Source organism: Pholcus phalangioides, unplaced genomic scaffold, assembly GCF_987345545.1.
Source record: "Pholcus phalangioides strain wild (caught in Gottingen) unplaced genomic scaffold, Ppha-v1.0 ptg000015l_1, whole genome shotgun sequence".
Taxonomy (NCBI): domain Eukaryota; kingdom Metazoa; phylum Arthropoda; class Arachnida; order Araneae; family Pholcidae; genus Pholcus; species Pholcus phalangioides.
Window position 1 is genome coordinate 117,146,496 of NW_028301608.1, and position 16,800 is coordinate 117,163,295.

The 16,800-nt window shown below is 39.7% G+C and overlaps 2 protein-coding genes across 51 annotated transcripts in view; one reads left to right on the forward strand and one right to left on the reverse strand.

The window, feature by feature from the left end:
- Positions 1 to 16,800, forward strand: part of LOC149077705 (uncharacterized) — a 115,781-nt gene that overhangs the window by 68,143 nt on the left and 30,838 nt on the right. The window lies entirely within an intron of this gene.
- Positions 9,994 to 16,548, reverse strand: LOC149077706 (uncharacterized). Its single transcript, XM_089245346.1, has 17 exons — positions 15,898 to 16,548; positions 15,708 to 15,809; positions 15,562 to 15,624; positions 15,388 to 15,450; positions 15,094 to 15,302; positions 14,527 to 15,010; positions 13,755 to 14,431; positions 13,323 to 13,670; positions 12,898 to 13,238; positions 12,471 to 12,813; positions 12,266 to 12,388; positions 12,023 to 12,185; positions 11,711 to 11,934; positions 11,523 to 11,622; positions 11,235 to 11,422; positions 10,885 to 10,988; positions 9,994 to 10,749 (listed from the first exon to the last, which is right to left on the reverse strand). Exons 1-17 carry the CDS (start codon positions 15,976 to 15,978, stop codon positions 10,460 to 10,462), a joined length of 3,903 nt encoding a protein of 1,300 aa, XP_089101472.1. The 5' UTR covers positions 15,979 to 16,548; the 3' UTR covers positions 9,994 to 10,459.

Genomic DNA, 16,800 nt, shown 5'->3' on the forward strand with positions numbered 1-16,800 from the left:
TATGAACTTTGTGAAATGTGGCTATAGTATCAGGACTGGACAAATCTATTGCCCGACATGCCCAAAGCATGTACTGTTTTCAACCACATGTCCGATGCTGGCACGCAAAAAAAACAAAAAAAATTAGAACCCTTTTCGTGTTTTGATTATCGGCAGCGATACAAGATCATTCATTTTATGATTCACTACAACAATAGTATGGGTGCTTAATAAGCTGAATGTGGGGTTTTGTGGCATATAAATAGAGCGTGTTCGGAAAGCTTACTGGGGGTGGGGATACTAATATATGACATGTAAAATGAATAAGTTATTTGAATTCTTTTCAATTGAAGGTATATTTCAATAACCGGTTTAAAAGAAAACAGTTTCAGTAAGGACTTGGGTTTGGCGATGGTACTTCCTAAATATTCGTTAAGAAGCTATTGTAGTTACTCTTATTTAATTTCCAGCTAGGACTTTGTAAGGCGGTTGCGATGGATTGTATAGTCGATGCATTTCAGTATATTTTATCTTTACGACCCTTAATATCAGGCGGCCTGGTGCTGCTCTCGTTCCTCGCACCTGTCCAAGTCCGGTCTCGGAACGTAAATCGACTGTTTCTACGAGCTAAATGAATAGTAACTCACTGACTCTTTTCAGAACGCGGGAAATTATAATTGACTGATCTTAGATTTTCAACTGGTGACCGCATTAAGCTTTATGAGGATCAGCATCAATATTCTAAAAATTGATGAATTTTTGATCCTGCATCTAAAAAATATTTTTCTGACGAAAGAGGCAGTAAGAGACAAATAAGATTGGGAAACTCTTTGTTGGTTTTCATCATATTTTTCCGGATAATGTCTTTCACACAAGTCCTTGAAATGAGTAAGGGACGAAACAAAATGCAGGACGTCATAGATTTATTCAGAACAACTATTTACACGTATTCATAAGCGGAGATTTTACTATACACGCTAACAGAGAGCCTCTGAGATATGGCTGTTCAACCACAAGAGTTTGTCTTTTTTTCTCTCAACTTAGTTTTGCTTTGGCGGCGCTTTTATATGGGAAAATCGAGATACTTCTCCATAATTCTCGCGAGAGAGAGAGAGATCCCATTCTTTGCTTTTCTTTCTACTAATTTCTCTTTGCACTATGACGTCACTAAATGGAATGTTAAAGCAAAGGTAAAAATTGCTGAATTTTTCCTTATCTTTCAACTTAATAGGATAAGAAGTAGTAACTGAAAAAAACAGATGAAATAACGGGAAAATCATAAGGTCATATTTTTGAATTTTAAGGTCATATTTTCACGTTTTTGAGGTCATAAATGGTTGTATATTTGCAAGATTTTTAAGTCACAAAAATCCGAACCCTAATAATGACTATTTACAGGCAATAAATGATATAATAAAGGATAAATTAGGACTATTTACATAATTTTCGTAACAATATCAATTGTCACAGCAGTGACATGGAAGGTTCAGATGATAATTTATATTAAAATTTTTGTGCGTTCATTATGATGTTTTTTTTGAAGAAGATTATGCGAATAACTATTACATGAAGCTATTTTGTGCGCTATTTTTAAACAATGAGGAATAATTTATTCAATGGAATAAGAGTAAATCCGGTAATATTTAGGAGCATTTTTCGGGCATGTAACATATTGATTTCGGCATTTTTTATTTAACCCTTTCAATACTAACGGGATATATATGTCTTAGTAAACGTAAAAAAAATCAGTCTAAAATGAAGTCACGTGTCCGACCGGGCATGTAATGTTTTTGATATTTGTCCAGCCCTGTCTAATCAGTTACCAGTAGGTGGTGCTGCTACTGGTCAGTTAGATATTTTTAAATCCAAAGTTAGCCCATTCAAATATTTATTTTTGTCAAACGTGCGTCTACTTTGAAGTAGATTAAAAAATGGATAATTTTTCTAGAGGATCTGGAAGCTTTCTTTGTCATATTTGTAGTGCCGCTGTGGTGGTCGAGTGGTCATAGTGACGGACTCGCGATGCGAGGATCCGGGTTCGAACCCCACCGGCGCCACAGTGGTGGTCGGCTGAAGTTGGTTTTCTGTGGTTCCCAACTTCAAGGCGCGAATGCGAGCCGATCTCCCCGTTAAAAAGTCTCGCCACAGAGAGCAACAGGCCTACAACGTTACAAATATTCAATCATTACACTTCACTCACAATATGAAGTATAGATGGTAGCACTGAAATATCACACAACACTAGCTACACACTCAGATTGTTAGGTGCACTCACTTTGTTCCAGACTCTGCCACGAAGCTGGAAGAGATCTCGGCAACGGGATAAGTCCGGTGGCAGAGACCCTGGCGTTCATTCATTCATTGTCATATTTGTAGGTGTACATTTGGTGCAAAGGGGTTGGAAGTCCATGCTTTACTATCCGAAAGTTGTGAATATAGAATTCTATAAGGATATGACTGGTCCACATCGATCCTCGGCGATTATAATTTACATTTGATCATAAGATTTGACGTTTGATCTGTAGGGGACTGGCATTTACAGTCAGATGACTTCGCTCTTGTGAGTAATGTCTGAACGATTTCATTGAAGCCTGCCAATGCTGTTATGTGCCGGGTCTGTATTGCACACACAGTTGTTTCCAGCAAATTGTATTGAACAATTGTGTCCTTCGAAATGTGAATGACGATTCATTGGTTTTATGGCATTTAATGCCGAACAAATGAGGGCAAAAGTTTTGGATGATAGCTGATGGCAGTGGAAGCACATGTTTTGGATATATTTTCTTACTCAGGTAAAGTTTACTTTAGATTAGAAAATGAGTGATTGAGCGACATGATGATCTTGATCACACCACTCATGATGAGCTGATGATAATTTTCCTGCCAAAGCCATATAATGATGAATCGCATAAAGGCCAGCGGACCAAATATGGCCCTGGGGGTTATCTGATGTGACTTGCCTTCCTCAAACCTAATTTTGTAAAAATGAACTAAGCGGCACATTTACAGATCGCTTAAGTGTCCCGTGGTACAATTCCAGAGCATTTAAGCGGCCCATGGCACATTTTCAGATCACTTAAATGACCCGAGGCAGTAGTATGGGCCCCACTCCACCGCCGGAAGTGACGTCACACTTCCGGTGTTGAGATATAGTACGAGGTGTCTTATCTCTTTTCCGGTGTTAAGTGGCAGCTGTTGTTAATTAAATGACTTCCGGTGTTGAGATATAGTACGAGGTATCTACTATAGTACGAGATGTATAATTACAAATTATCTCTTTTCCGGTCATTAAGTGACATCTGCTGTTAATTAAGTGACTTCCGGTGTTTATCAAGTGACTTCTGTTGTCTATTAGGTGACCTACGCTGTTTATCTCTACAGAATGCCGACATCCGGTCATTAAGTGACATCTGCTTTCGATTAAGAGACTTCCGGTGTCTTATCTCTACAGAATGACGACATCCGGTGTTTATTAAGTGACATCTGTTGTTAATTATCCGACTTCCGGTGCCTTATCGCTATTGGCCGCTGCTGCCTCATCGCTATTGGCTACTGATACCTTGTCGCTATAAACTTCCGGGGGATCGGTCGTCATTTTTCTCAGTACAGAGTGTTTCATTATGCAACAGGAGACGGATATCGCTGTGACGGCCCAGAGAAAATTTTTTAGCCGTGAAGAAACCGGAAAAGCCTTAATCGGGATCATCGTTGTGTCCGTGATTATAATTATCACTTTATCTAGCCTTGCATTGACTGCGTACGACGACCCAAGCTTTAAATTTAGAGGAAACTGTTCCCGTTCCGAATCTCTTGGTGATGGTGTTTTTTTCACGAGATGTAATACAATTTATGATATTCGTGTTTTTGTCAATAACACACCGACGATAAAAGGAATAAATTTAAATTCCAGACAGATGTATAAACTTATCGAGCATGCAATCGATATCTTGATATGAATAAATATTTGGACTGAATGAACTTGTTGTGTTTCATTTTACTACGCGTGAAGATTATTCACATAACATTTTAATAAAAAAACTTCAAACGACAGAAATAAAAGACAACACAATGTATCGGCAAAATCTCTTTATTACTTCTTGAAAAACATTCGTACAGCAAAATGTTTTTTCACATACTGATAAACAGCAAAATCATTTCCTTTTCTGTTTAGTTTCTTAACAATACTTTCTAAACTTACATTTCTACTTCTCTGTATCACGAAGAACACAGCATACTGTCCACATACATTGGAGGTAGGTGATTGTAGAGGAGTCCAGTTCCATAAAATGTTTTTATATCTTCTTGTAAATGATGCAATTTCTTTTCCGTAAGTCTCTGGTTTCTGTCCGTAAGAATCGAAAAATTCCAAGGTGTTCTTATCCGGAATGTTGATTGCCATCCAGTGAGAACCAGGTTCTGTATGCTTATCTGCGTTCACAACTAAAGACGCCGGATAAGTTTGAATATGCAAAGGTAACATGTCACATGGAAACACGCCGATGAAATATGGTGTTTCCCGCTCTAAAATTGTTTTTATTTGAGACGAATACATATTTTAACTGCTGAAATCATGGAGGATGTTTCGTGCCTGATTTATTTCTACGACGTTGTCGAACTCCAGGTAGACAATGACAGAGACTGGTTGGACAAGCGGGGATTTAAACTTTGTTTCCAGTCGTAGGTTGCCGTGCCTGATCAGATTGAAATGATCACCTTGGCAGAGATCGGCGCTGAGATCAAAGGCGTAGATAGCGTACCCCAATGGGAACTCACTTCGAGAGATGTCTATACCCCTGTCTTGACAGGCTTTTTCAGTCCCTAAAAACAAACTATGATACGCTCTGACATATAATCCTTGATCATATTGGGGCTCTAGAGGCTTGAAAGGTACTGGCTGTCCGTCAGTATATGCGGCTATGAAGTTAAGATCGTAATGTTTAAACTCGAACGGCGATTTGCTATACGATCCCGAAAAAGCGTCGTTGTCTACTAAAGCGACTACCACTCTCTTGGGTAATTGTCCAACGACGACACTGTCTTGAACCCACGACATGCTACCCTGATGTAGCGAGTAAACTTTACATATTACTCTGTCTATCGGATACTTGGCTGGAGTATGGCTCAGAGCTTTCGCATGTCCCACAAGCACACCAGGAGACACTTTGACATGTCTTATGTATAAACAGGCGTCACGGAGAATGACTTTGAAGTTTGCATCTTTGTCTGGTGAAAGGAGACAGAATTCTGACTTGCTACGTATTATTTTTATTCTTAGAGAGACAAGATTCAGTAGGAGTCGCTGTTGACAAAATATGTCTCCGTGAATAGTACCCATCATGTCGACGGTCTTACTTTCTTCGATGAACGCTGCTCGTTGTATTAGACCTTCGTTGGGATCCTCTGACTTCGGGTCCACATCACTCATTTTTCCGGCAGTGTCTTTGTAAAAGAGTTCTGTAGTCAGTTGGCTGGTTTTGCTTTCGTTTCCGTGATTCAGGAGTTTTTCTATCATAGCTCGGTAGGGGTACGTGTTACTGGAAGATGATATCAGACGGTCATTCAGGGAAACATCAACTTGGGAAAACATGGATTGCAAGAATAGGTTCACAGGGGCGACTTTACTCCCTTTATCCAGAAAAGTTCCATCGCCTTTCACGACCTTAGCTCTCACATGAATTAACGTTTGAGAGAGATCCAGATACTCGTCACCACTTCCGCCAATGTTAAATTCCAGTGGGCCACCATCGGAGACGTTTGAAATTGGGTAATAGGTAACCCATTTTCCACTTTCTATGGTAGTCTGTGTTCCAGGTAGAGTGAAAAGGTTGAGTTCAGATTTTGCCAGTTGAGGAGAATCCTTCAAGAGAAAAGCCATCACGGATCGAAAATATCGTGTGTGTTCACGCTGGGTCGTTTGGCTAAAATGATGCGTTTCACCTTCTTACGTTTCCTTTTATGTCCCGCTCCAAACATGGACCGAGTCTTGGCCACTGCTTTCTCCGTCAGTATCTTACCAGCTTCACCCATTCTTCTTTTCGCTGCTTTTTTGACGTTTTCCCCTTTCATTACGTCATCAACAATATCAGCGCCGGAGCGTAAAATCTGTTTGCCAACAGTTTTAGCTCCTTTTTTTAGAAAAGGTAAAGCTACTCTAAAAAGACTGCCGAATATGTTTCCTAGTCCATATCCTCTCTGCATTACAACGCCCGAATAATACGGCAGGCCTTGGCCGGCTTGTTGGACATAATAGTCTTCAAACTGTTCAGTGCAACAATGGTATGGAACCTTCATCTTTCGTATCTAGTTCGTAAATGATAATAGGTCGATAAGACCGGTGTTTTTATAAGAGTTGTCTCATGCGGAAGTGAAGAATCAGAATCGATTTTCCTCTACTGAAAGGTATGTGATTTCCCGAACTGTCTCGAATTTCTATCTCTATAGTCTGGAATTCTTTTCGAGCAATAGGGAGATAGTGAGGTCTATCATAATGAGAGCTTATAACCTCGTTATCTTTTCCTTTCACGCGAACGACTCTCAGTAGTGGAGCTTGCACATCTCCCACAACCTGAGGCTGCACGATATCTGAATAGACGTACAAAACTGGAAAAAACACGTTTGTGTCAGCAACGTAAGGACTTTCGGTAGTTTCTTCGATCAGCAATGGTTCAAATCCCAGCAGCTCCGCAATGCCAGTTTTTAACAAAAGTTTTGCACCATCTTTTAGAGTTATTTTCACTTTTCTCGTGTTTTCATTGTAATTAAACACTATTTTGTTTCTTAAAGCCGGTATCTTCATACCGTTCAAGAGATCGGGAACTGTCTCGTAATATCCGACTGGAACGTTTCTTCCATGTAGTTTGTCATCACCCAGATCGAATCCGAACAGATTATTTTTTTCGGTTATGTTGTACCATGTGTGAGAATAAACAATCTCCGAAAGTGCACACTCCCATTCACCAGTCAAGCTTATTGGAAATGGCAGTCTTGTGACAAAATGGGATATAGTGTTTTCAGGATAGTATGATCCTGAACTGTCGCTGGGGAGTGTTACATAGAACGACATCTTGTTGAATGACTGATAAATGCGCAAACACTGTCACTTATATACGCTTGAGATGACTCACCCATGCGTTGAACTTGCTGTCGTAGCCTTTAAATTTTACGTAATACTCCATTCTACCTCTCAATTTGCGTCTTTTTAGAATTTTTTCTACTTGATAATATTCGCTCGGCTTCACCTTCTGCAATTCAGATTCGTAAAAAGTACCCTGGACAATCTCACCGTCAGAGTCGCTTATCCTGTACACTGGAGGTAAGCGCTCGAGTCTCTCTTTAATAGTGAAAATCTCTCGAGTCCAATTATGTTCATATCCTTTCTCGAAAATCATTTTGACGCGACTTATGCGGACCGTATCTCCAATGTCAAACTTGAATTTTGTCTTCACGGGTTTCAAGATATCCTTATACAGTTCATTCCAAACGACCGATTGATTCTCTTCGGTAACAAGAACGGGTTTAGTCTTTATACTGCGGTGCCACGTGTTGTTGTAACTATGTAACAGATCGCTTAATACGTCTATGTATTTGTGCGTATTATTATGTGTGAAATATTTAAACATTTTCTGTTTTAGAGTTCTGTTGAATCTCTCGACGACAGAGGCTTTTTTCTCGCTCTCTGTTGAAAAATGTGTGATATTCATCGATTTTAGATAAACTTGCAGAGTTTTATTTTTGAATTCTGTACCTTTATCGGTCTGCAAATACTTGCATACGCGGCCTCTGAAAATTTTTCTGAACGCTTCGGTAACTTCTTTTCCGGTTTTATCTTTTAAGGGTATGGCCCAAGCGAACTTTGATAAAACATCGATACAAGTAAGTAAGTACTTGATGCCTTTGTTTTCCTTCTTCAGAGCCTGCATGTCTACCAAATCGGCTTGAAATTGTTCGTTTATACCTCCCACTATCACTCGATTCCTCTGAAAATTCTTCCTCGATGGCTTGTGCAAAGTATATGCTTCGTTACCCTGCAATAATTCTTTGACATCTTTCAAAGTCACGTTTTTACCGACTTCTCTCTGTCGCCTGTGAAACGCGTTGATTCCGCCAAAACTGGCCGGTTCGGAGGGACTTGTATATTTCTCCATATTTTTTCAAAATCGGACATTCTTTTCCTAAATCTTATCGCATCCTCGAGCCAAAACCCTCTTCTATCCTCGCCTCCAACTACGAATATTGATACGTTATCGCTAAAACACACCTGTTTCTTAGCTCTGTTCATTAGCAAATGAGAGTATAATTATATCGTGTGAGAATATATACTAGAAAAAATAACACAGGTTTCTAAATTTTCACATTTTTATTGTATTATAGTTACAAGCATAACCATTGAGGAGACATTATTTGTTCAACGGAATTTTTAAATGCTTCGTTTCCTCTAGGTACTTTTCCAAATTTCTTCTTTCGCAGATTATGTCGTGTTAGTTCCACGATATTTGTTCCCGGGACAACAACGCCATCTTGAACAAGTTCGCCATCCTCATTCCAAAACAGCTGTCTATTGTTCATTTTCAAGGTGTCAACCAGTTCTCTAGCTCTTTTCTTCTGACTCGGAGCGACTTTTCGTATGATCATGTTCTCAAAATCGGGTCTTATATCTTCTTTCTTTTCCCCTAAAATTTTAGTATCCACATTTTCGGCGAGTGCTAGGTACCTTTGCAATACCTGTAAATACTGTTTCGCTTTTTCATCATCTCTCAGACCTTTCTTCTTGAGAACAGTGCTGATATCACCATCTAACTTGCTTAGCTGTTGTTCTACAGCGTTCAAATGTCTATCTGCCGGCACGATGACGTATTTTTTAGCGTGCTCCATTTATGAGGGAAGAGATAACGGATATAGCTGCTGGTAAAAGTAGACTGAGAAAACCGTTACCTCTCTGGACTAAAATACGCCGTTTTTTATATAGTGGGAGATTCTTCTTAGACAGATTTCTCAGACTCCTCTTGTGACGACTGAGCTTAGCTTTCTGAGTTTTCGTGACAGGAACGTTACCTTTTAACACGTTAAGACACACTTCGCAGAGGGCCCGTATGACACTGTTGCTACTTTTCTTTATCAATTCAGTGCGCTTTCTGCCTCTACAGCAGGTTAGCTCTTTAAGAGTTTCTAAATTTTGTTGTGCATACCTCGACATCTTGATCCTCACTGACAGTCGAAACCTCTTTCTCGTATATACATAGCGTATTTGACGGCCTTGATCAGTGCGCAATGGGGATGATTAAAGCCGTGTTTGAAACAGCGGACTTTAGGATTTGGTAAAGAGGGGGATTGAGGATAACCGATGAGATCGTAACAAGGCTTCCCCATCATCCGCTGTATGAACTTGCACTTATCTTGACCTTTGCAGTAAATAACAGAATACGAATCCGATAACAATGAAAGAATACCGGAAAGTTTGTCATAAGGTATGTCGCCGTCTCTCCAAGAAATATGATGTAGCTTAGACATTACCCATGTAGCAGACGCTCTTTCTTTACTGCTCAGTTCGGACCATTCATAAGGTGGCTGGAAAGTATAGGCCCCGTAACTACTACCAACTAACGAAAAGTAAGCCAGTTCCTTAACTATAAATCCTCTCGAACCACATTGGAAACCTTCAAAGTCTATGACAAGACCCCCTTCCATGATGTGACCACTTTGGCTGCTCGACACGAAATGAATTTATCTGGGTTGGTAAGCGTAATATGTATCATCCTGGAAAAAACCGGTTCTCAGTCTTAATTGTTCTTCCGTATTCGGTTTCAAGTCTATCAACAGGTAGCCGTAAGCGGGTTTGCAGGCATCATTAAAAACCTCTTGAAAAAATGCTTGTCTACCCGGATACATCTGCCTAGCTAAATGTTGAACTTGGCTTCTATCTCTCGGATTTTTGAACAAGACCAGATAATGTGCATTCAAAGATATTTCTCGCATCTGACTACCTTTATGAAAGAAATTTTGAACGATGAATATCACAGAAAGGTTTCTGTGGTGGCTTCCGCGAATAAACAAATTAGTTAATCGCCTGTCATTGCCTAGCTCTGACATCAGATCATCGATAACGAATAGCGTTCGTGAACCGATGTAAGACTCGTAATCTGTAGGTAAACCTTCTACGAATTTGACACCTGAAATCTGTTCATAAAACGATTGATAAATACCATAGAACCAGACAATTTCCGTAGGAAATGGATCAATCATTTTTTCGGCTATGAGTCTCGAAACAAAACGGGTTTTTCCCGAAGAAGTCGGTCCAGACACTATACATCCAAAAGGATGTTTAAGCTTCAACTCCTCCATCGTAAATGACAGATATTTCTGTTTGCATAACATTAAATACCAAAATAACACAAGAACGAGAGAAACAAATCTATAACAAACAATAAAAAATTTATTCATTAGAGTAGAGGTCTTCGCCGTTATTGCGATAATCAGAAAAAAATTAGTACCCATAAGGTAATGTTGTAAAATCAGGCAGAAGAACCCTCTTGTCATATACGATGCCGTATTTCTTCTCTTCTACTCGGGTTGTGACACGCCTCCTTTTCACCTCTCTTGTAATTTTGTATTTGTCTTGAATGACGACCTTCGTGGAGAAATCCATTGACTGTACTAGAGCCTTCATAGTGTCGAAGTTGAGAACTTCCGAATTCTTGAAGTTTAGGGTGAAGCCGCGAATCTTGCAGTACGTTTTACCGTCAGATCTCCTGTAGGCATAGTTTTTGGCTCCACCTGTTGTTATAAAAGTAATAAGAATAAATTTTCCGTTGATAAAATAATGAGAATTTTTGTTGATAAAATAATGGGAATTTTCGTTTATGAAATAATGAGAATTTTCGTTGAAAAATAATAAATTGAAAAAGGTACCTGACACAAATTCGGTAATCACATGACCATCGAGCTCATCTGTAAACTGTCCCAGGAAATCTCCCAATGGCGGGTCATTGTCACCATCGCTAGCATAGATGATTCTAAAATAATAGAAAAATCAAATAAATGAAAAATCAAATAAATGAAAAATCAAATAAAAGAAAATTCAAATATAAAAGAAAAATCAAATAAAAGAAAAATCAAATATAAAAGAAAAATCAAATATAAAAGAAAAATCAAATATAAAAGAAAAATCAAATATAAAAGAAAAATCAAATATAAAAGAAAAATCAAATGCAAGAAATGCTCACATAAAATTAGTTTCATAAAAATTTATAGATACTTACGAGTCCGTGTCAAAATACAACAAGGCATCGCCTAGTTTCTCCATCTCGGAGTATAGCTTCAAGCGAGCCCACGCTGTTGTAAAGGCAGCCAGGAAAACATTGGTCCTGTCGGTCTGGGGTATGAAATCCGACTTGTACTGCCATTCAACTGCAGCAACGTTCTCAGTTGGCAGATACAAGTCCTTGACCTGCAAAAACAAAAATATTTTTTAGTTTGATGAAATCAAATGTGAACATGTTAAATATTTTATGAAGAATCATAGCACATAATAATTATTAAAAAAGTACCTCTATCGCAGGATCATTCATCATCTTATAAAAATCGGAGGCTTTAGTCAAGTACGACAACTGCGACTTATTCTCCTGCATACCCCAGCGACCCCAGAAGCTGAAAAAAAGAATAGTTTGTTTTACTCTATCTTAAAAAAGCAGAATATTTAAAAAATACATAAAGATGTTGAAAAATTGATAGCTACCTATTCAGACATAGCTTCGCCACCTGTCGACGTCCGGGGTTAATATTAATGTTTCCTGGCTCCAACTGGATTCCTTCAACCTGGTCATATTGCTTCACGTATGAGTTTTTCTCCTCATTCGTGACGCAGTTAGACGGCCAACCCGAGGACTCCTGCTTGATTTTCAGGAAGGCGTTTATGTAGGGGGCAAAAAGACCTTCCCGAGATTCTTCGAAATGATAAACCTAGAAAAGAAGTTAAAACATATGACTACACAATATATTGCTAGAGTAATAAAGTGATGAGATTAAAGTGATGAGATTAAAAAAATACCTCGTAAATTTTCATCACGACGTAACCTTTTTCAACTGCCTTCTTGAGCTCTTCTGTAACCCATGTTCCCGTAATACACCTTTCCTCGTCGTTGTGGTGGCATTCGTTAGACAGTGTTTCCACACACGAACGGCATAGGGGAAAAGTCAGCTTTCCGCCGGATCTAGAAAAAATGAAACTCATTAGTACCTGTTATAATGATATGTGAAAACAAATAATAAGAAAAAAAATCATTCCATTTACCTGTATGGGAGTACGGGCAGATATAATCCTCTTGGTGGCTGTACTTTGCACTTTATGATACCAAAATACGACCCCAGCTCCCCAAAGTTCTCCGTAATAATCCGGGGGTGGCCAACCGGATATCTGCAAATGAAAGGAAAATTCATTTAAAAACATTTCATACGTTAGGTCATAATAACTTATAAATAATATTTAAAGTACTTACCTGCAGTATTTATTGACCCACGGGTATAATGACGTGAAGTCAATGTATTTTGCTGTTCCTTGGTAGAACAGCTTGGTGGCATTTGTTCTACCACCATAAAATGCATCTCTGGGTGCCAACCTGTCGACATAGTGGAAATCCATCAAGAAACTTTTCAGACCCCCGTCCGTTTTCTTCATGGCATTGAAGTCATGCTCCCACATGACTTCAAGCCTGTACCCGCCTTGACGGATTTTCTGCTCTTGTTCTGATGTTTTCTTGTGGAGTTCCCACATGTATGTCTGCGTGCTAGGATTCACCAGGTCCCTATCGAAGCACTGCGGGCAGCCGTGCCAATAGCATCCTGAAAAGAAAAAAGAGAAACATGAAAAAAAAAAATAATAATTAGAGAAAAAAGTTTTGAAAATAAAATCCGAAAAGTAATTACCGTGAAACAGATACACCGTGTTTGTTTCGGTACAGAAACCGTCCACACTGAGACCAAGCACTCTTTTTTCTCCAGTCCCGTTTCTGGAATGGTGAATTTTTAGGTTGTTCTTCTCACCCAGGTATGACAACCATTCGATACTAAGGCGGCTGCTGTTGGTTTGATTCACGTAACCGTTGACGGGCACCATCCCAATTGACCCCACCTCAATGTACTTCGACCTGTACGTTGCCATACAGGCCGAGGCTATGGTGAGGTATTGGAATGGGTCGACACCGGTTAGCTCCAGGAATTCCTCACGAAACTGCAAGCAGCACCGTCGAAGAATATCGACGTCTGACCTAAAAAAAATAAAAAATTTTAAGTACAGTGAAGAAATAATAGAACAATAAATAAAACGTATTATAATATAGAAAAGGACTTACTTGCAGTATTCGTACATTTCGTGTTTGAACACGAATTTCCCGTTTTTTCTCTGCTCATACCAGCCATCGAATTTCGCCTTCATATCGGCGTTGAATGTTTCCGGGTTATAGAACGCTTTCTCCGGAAGGGCTCCATCGTAATCCTGATTTTCTGGTCTGTTGAGGAGATGAGGAAAGAAACCTTTCTTCAACTCTTCTAGACCGAAAGTCTTTGGTAGTTTGGCCAAAGCCATCGGGAGAAAGTTGAGGCTGTCTATAACCCGGATTTTTAGGGTGTCCAGCCGCAAAGCCATAATCTTTGATCCGCACGGCACAACTGAAGGTTTTACTCCTTGCTCTAGGAGATATCTACAAAGGAAAAAAAACAACACATAAAAAAAACAGTAACGTGGTATTTATGTAAACATTTTCGAATAGTGGTAAAAAACTTACTTGAGCAGGAACTGGCCATCGAATCCCTTCATGTTGTGGGCGATTGCGGTGTATCCTCTGTGTTCCTTGCGGAACAGCCATGCGCAGAACTCGTTGATGGTGTTGTAGCCACTGAAGACCATCTCTTCGCCGTCCGCATATTGAGCAACTGCAAAGTTGACAATATGCTCCCCCGTTGACTGGTCTGTCTCAAAATCGAAGAAGATGAGCTTGTCGGTGGGGGCCTTCACCGTCTTCTTCTTGAGAGAGCATAGGTGTTGTTCGTCATGATGGAAAACTTTGCAGTTGCTGCAATATTTTTCCCCGCAGACGTGCTTGACACGAGGCCGCTCTTTCTCGACGAGAAACCTCTTGCAGGACGGGCACTCGTAGAATTGTTGGCAGAAAGTTTTGCTCTTGCCTTCAAGACTCTTGTGCCTTGCGTAGCAGTCGGCGGATCTACATGTCCTGTGGCAATCCCTGCATAATTGTGGGTCTACGGGGATGCATGCTTCGCTGAAGCAGGTATTGCATCTCGTAGCACATTTGTGTTTTTGAACGTGATCATAAGCTTTGTCGCAGTCCGGACAGTAGAATTTCGATGCGTGAAAGCCCTTGGGAGATGTTATCAGGTCGTAGTGCCCGCCATGAAGCAACAAAAATATTTTTTTGTCCTTCTTGGCCGTCTTGAACACCACCTACATAAAAAAAGACATAAGTAAGAAATTATATAAGAACATATATTACATTGTATAGTATAATATTAGTATAATTCTCGGTGATGATAAATTACCTGGTAAAATTCTTCGGAGGACTTGACAAATATTTGCACGTCCAGGACCTCGGCAAATTTGGCGATTGCATCAAAACCACAAGGACCTTCGGGTACTCCGGCTTCTCTATACAGATCCAAAGCCATTTCCCTCTGTATATTCTTACGGCCGTCTTTCACCATCGAGAGCTTCGGATGTTTGTCTAGGACAGCTTTGCCTATAACTATTGCCCTGGCACAACAGAGTCCGTCTTCGGGCGTACGTATGATTGACATCTTTGTCAACCGGTCAGACGATATATTGACGATCTTTTGTCGGCCTCCTCCTCGTGGTAATCTGACTGTGATAACGTCAAACCTTAGAGAAGGGTCGTCCAGAGGTATGGAGTTTTTACTCTGCAGCACTTTCATTATTACTGCCAGCAGCGACTCAATCGTGAGCGAAGCCACTGGAACAAGTGATGTAGAGATTGGCCGGTCCAAATTGTCGGATGTCATGACGATTCTGAAAAAGGAGAAAATAATCAATTATTCCAAATAATTCGTCACTTTGAATATCCAGTCCCTAAATATCCAACAAATACATACCGTATTCGGTCCTCGGGGTGCAACCCGCTAGTTGTCTCGTCTATCAGTTGCCTCAACAACGCTCGCAAAAATGCCACAGCAGCTATTAAACGAGTTGACGGGTCCACCAACTCCTCCGTTCGTATTCGAGCTGTGAAGGTGATCTGTTCCGCATTAAAGCGGACATTTTTCTTGCGGGACTTTTCCTGCAACACGTATGGTTTCGTGTTCTGTAAGAGAAAAAACGAAAATGAGTATTGTGGGGAAACAGTAAAATAATCAAAAATAAACAAACTCTATTTCAAGAAAACTTACTGCATTTTGTCTCGATGTACCCTCGCCAGGGTCCCTTACTTGACCTATCTGATCCTCGGGTTCCTGTTAGAGAGAGAATAAATGTTAGAATATGTGAAGAGAGAAAACAAGTGTTTTTTGTATATAACAGTCAAATAATCAGTAATAAACATGTTCTATTTCAAGAAAACTTACAGTATTTTGTCTCGATGTACCCTCGCCAGGATCCTTTCCTTGACCTATCTGATCCACGGTGTCCTGTTAGAGAGAGAATAAATGTTAGAATATACGAGGAAAACAAGTGAATTGTAGAAAACAGCCATAAGACAACTGAAACTAACCTTCTCAGCTTGGTTCATATCTATTTCTTCCAAGAACGGGTTTTCGATGAGTATCAGTTCTGCCTCGTCCATGGTAAAATCAGATCCGAACAGATTAGAATTCTAGAAAAAATACAGTATTATCATCAGTATAAAAATCAGTGTTAAATACTAGGTGAATCTTTTAAATATATGAATTAAATAAAGTTACCTCGTCCCAATCGATAACATCAGGCAATGAATTGTTGTCAAAAACAGATTCCACGTCGAAAACATTCTGGAAAAAAAACATAAATTTAATACGCTACATTAAAACACGATATCTGCACATTTAGAATTGATGAATATATAGGTACTTACATTACGATTTTCCATCTTGCTCCGAGTCGAAAAGAATGATGAAGTCGATGAGAGAAAGCGAACAAGCTAGAACGGTGAAGAAAAAGCTAATGGTATCTGTCTCTCACAGACCGCGCTATTTATATGGTAGGTCCGGAAGTAAATAGGGGTCTGTAGAGATAAGACACCGGAAGTATCTTAATGAACAACAGATGTCACTTAATAAACACCTGAATAGAGATAAGGCACCGGAAGTATCTTAATAGAAAACAGATGTCACTTAATAAACACCGGATGTCGTCATTCTGTAGAGATAAACAGCGTAGGTCACCTAATACACAACAGAGGTCACTTGATAAACACCGGAAGTCGGTTAATTAACAGCAGATGTCAATAAACACCGGATGTCGGCATTCTGTAGAGATAAACAGCGTAGGTCACCTAATAGACAACAGAGGTCACTTGATAAACACCGGCAGTCGCTTAATGAACAACAGATGTCACTTAATAAACACCGGATGTCGGCATTCTGTAGAGATAAACAGCGTAGGTCACCTAATAGACAACAGAGGTCACTTGATAAACACCGGCAGTCTCTTAATCGAAAGCAGCTGTCACTTAATGACCGGATGTCGGCATTCTGTAGAGATAAACAGCGTAGGTCACCTAATAGACAACAGAAGTCACTTGATAAACACCGGAAGTCACTTAATTAACAGCAGATGTCACTTAATGACCGGAAAAGAGATAATTTGTAATTATACATCTCGTACTA

Excerpts from the sequence above, each read along its gene's own strand:
- LOC149077706 (XM_089245346.1), bottom strand. The coding sequence starts at position 15,978 with ATGTTTTTTTTCCAGAATGTTTTCGACGTGGAATCTGTTTTTGACAAC. Across the intron at positions 15,303-15,387 it reads GTACATCGAGACAAAATGCA|AACACGAAACCATACGTGTT; the intron begins GTAAGTTTTCTT and ends TTTCTCTTACAG. Across the intron at positions 12,389-12,470 it reads TGGGTCAATAAATACTGCAG|ATATCCGGTTGGCCACCCCC; the intron begins GTAAGTACTTTA and ends TTTCATTTGCAG.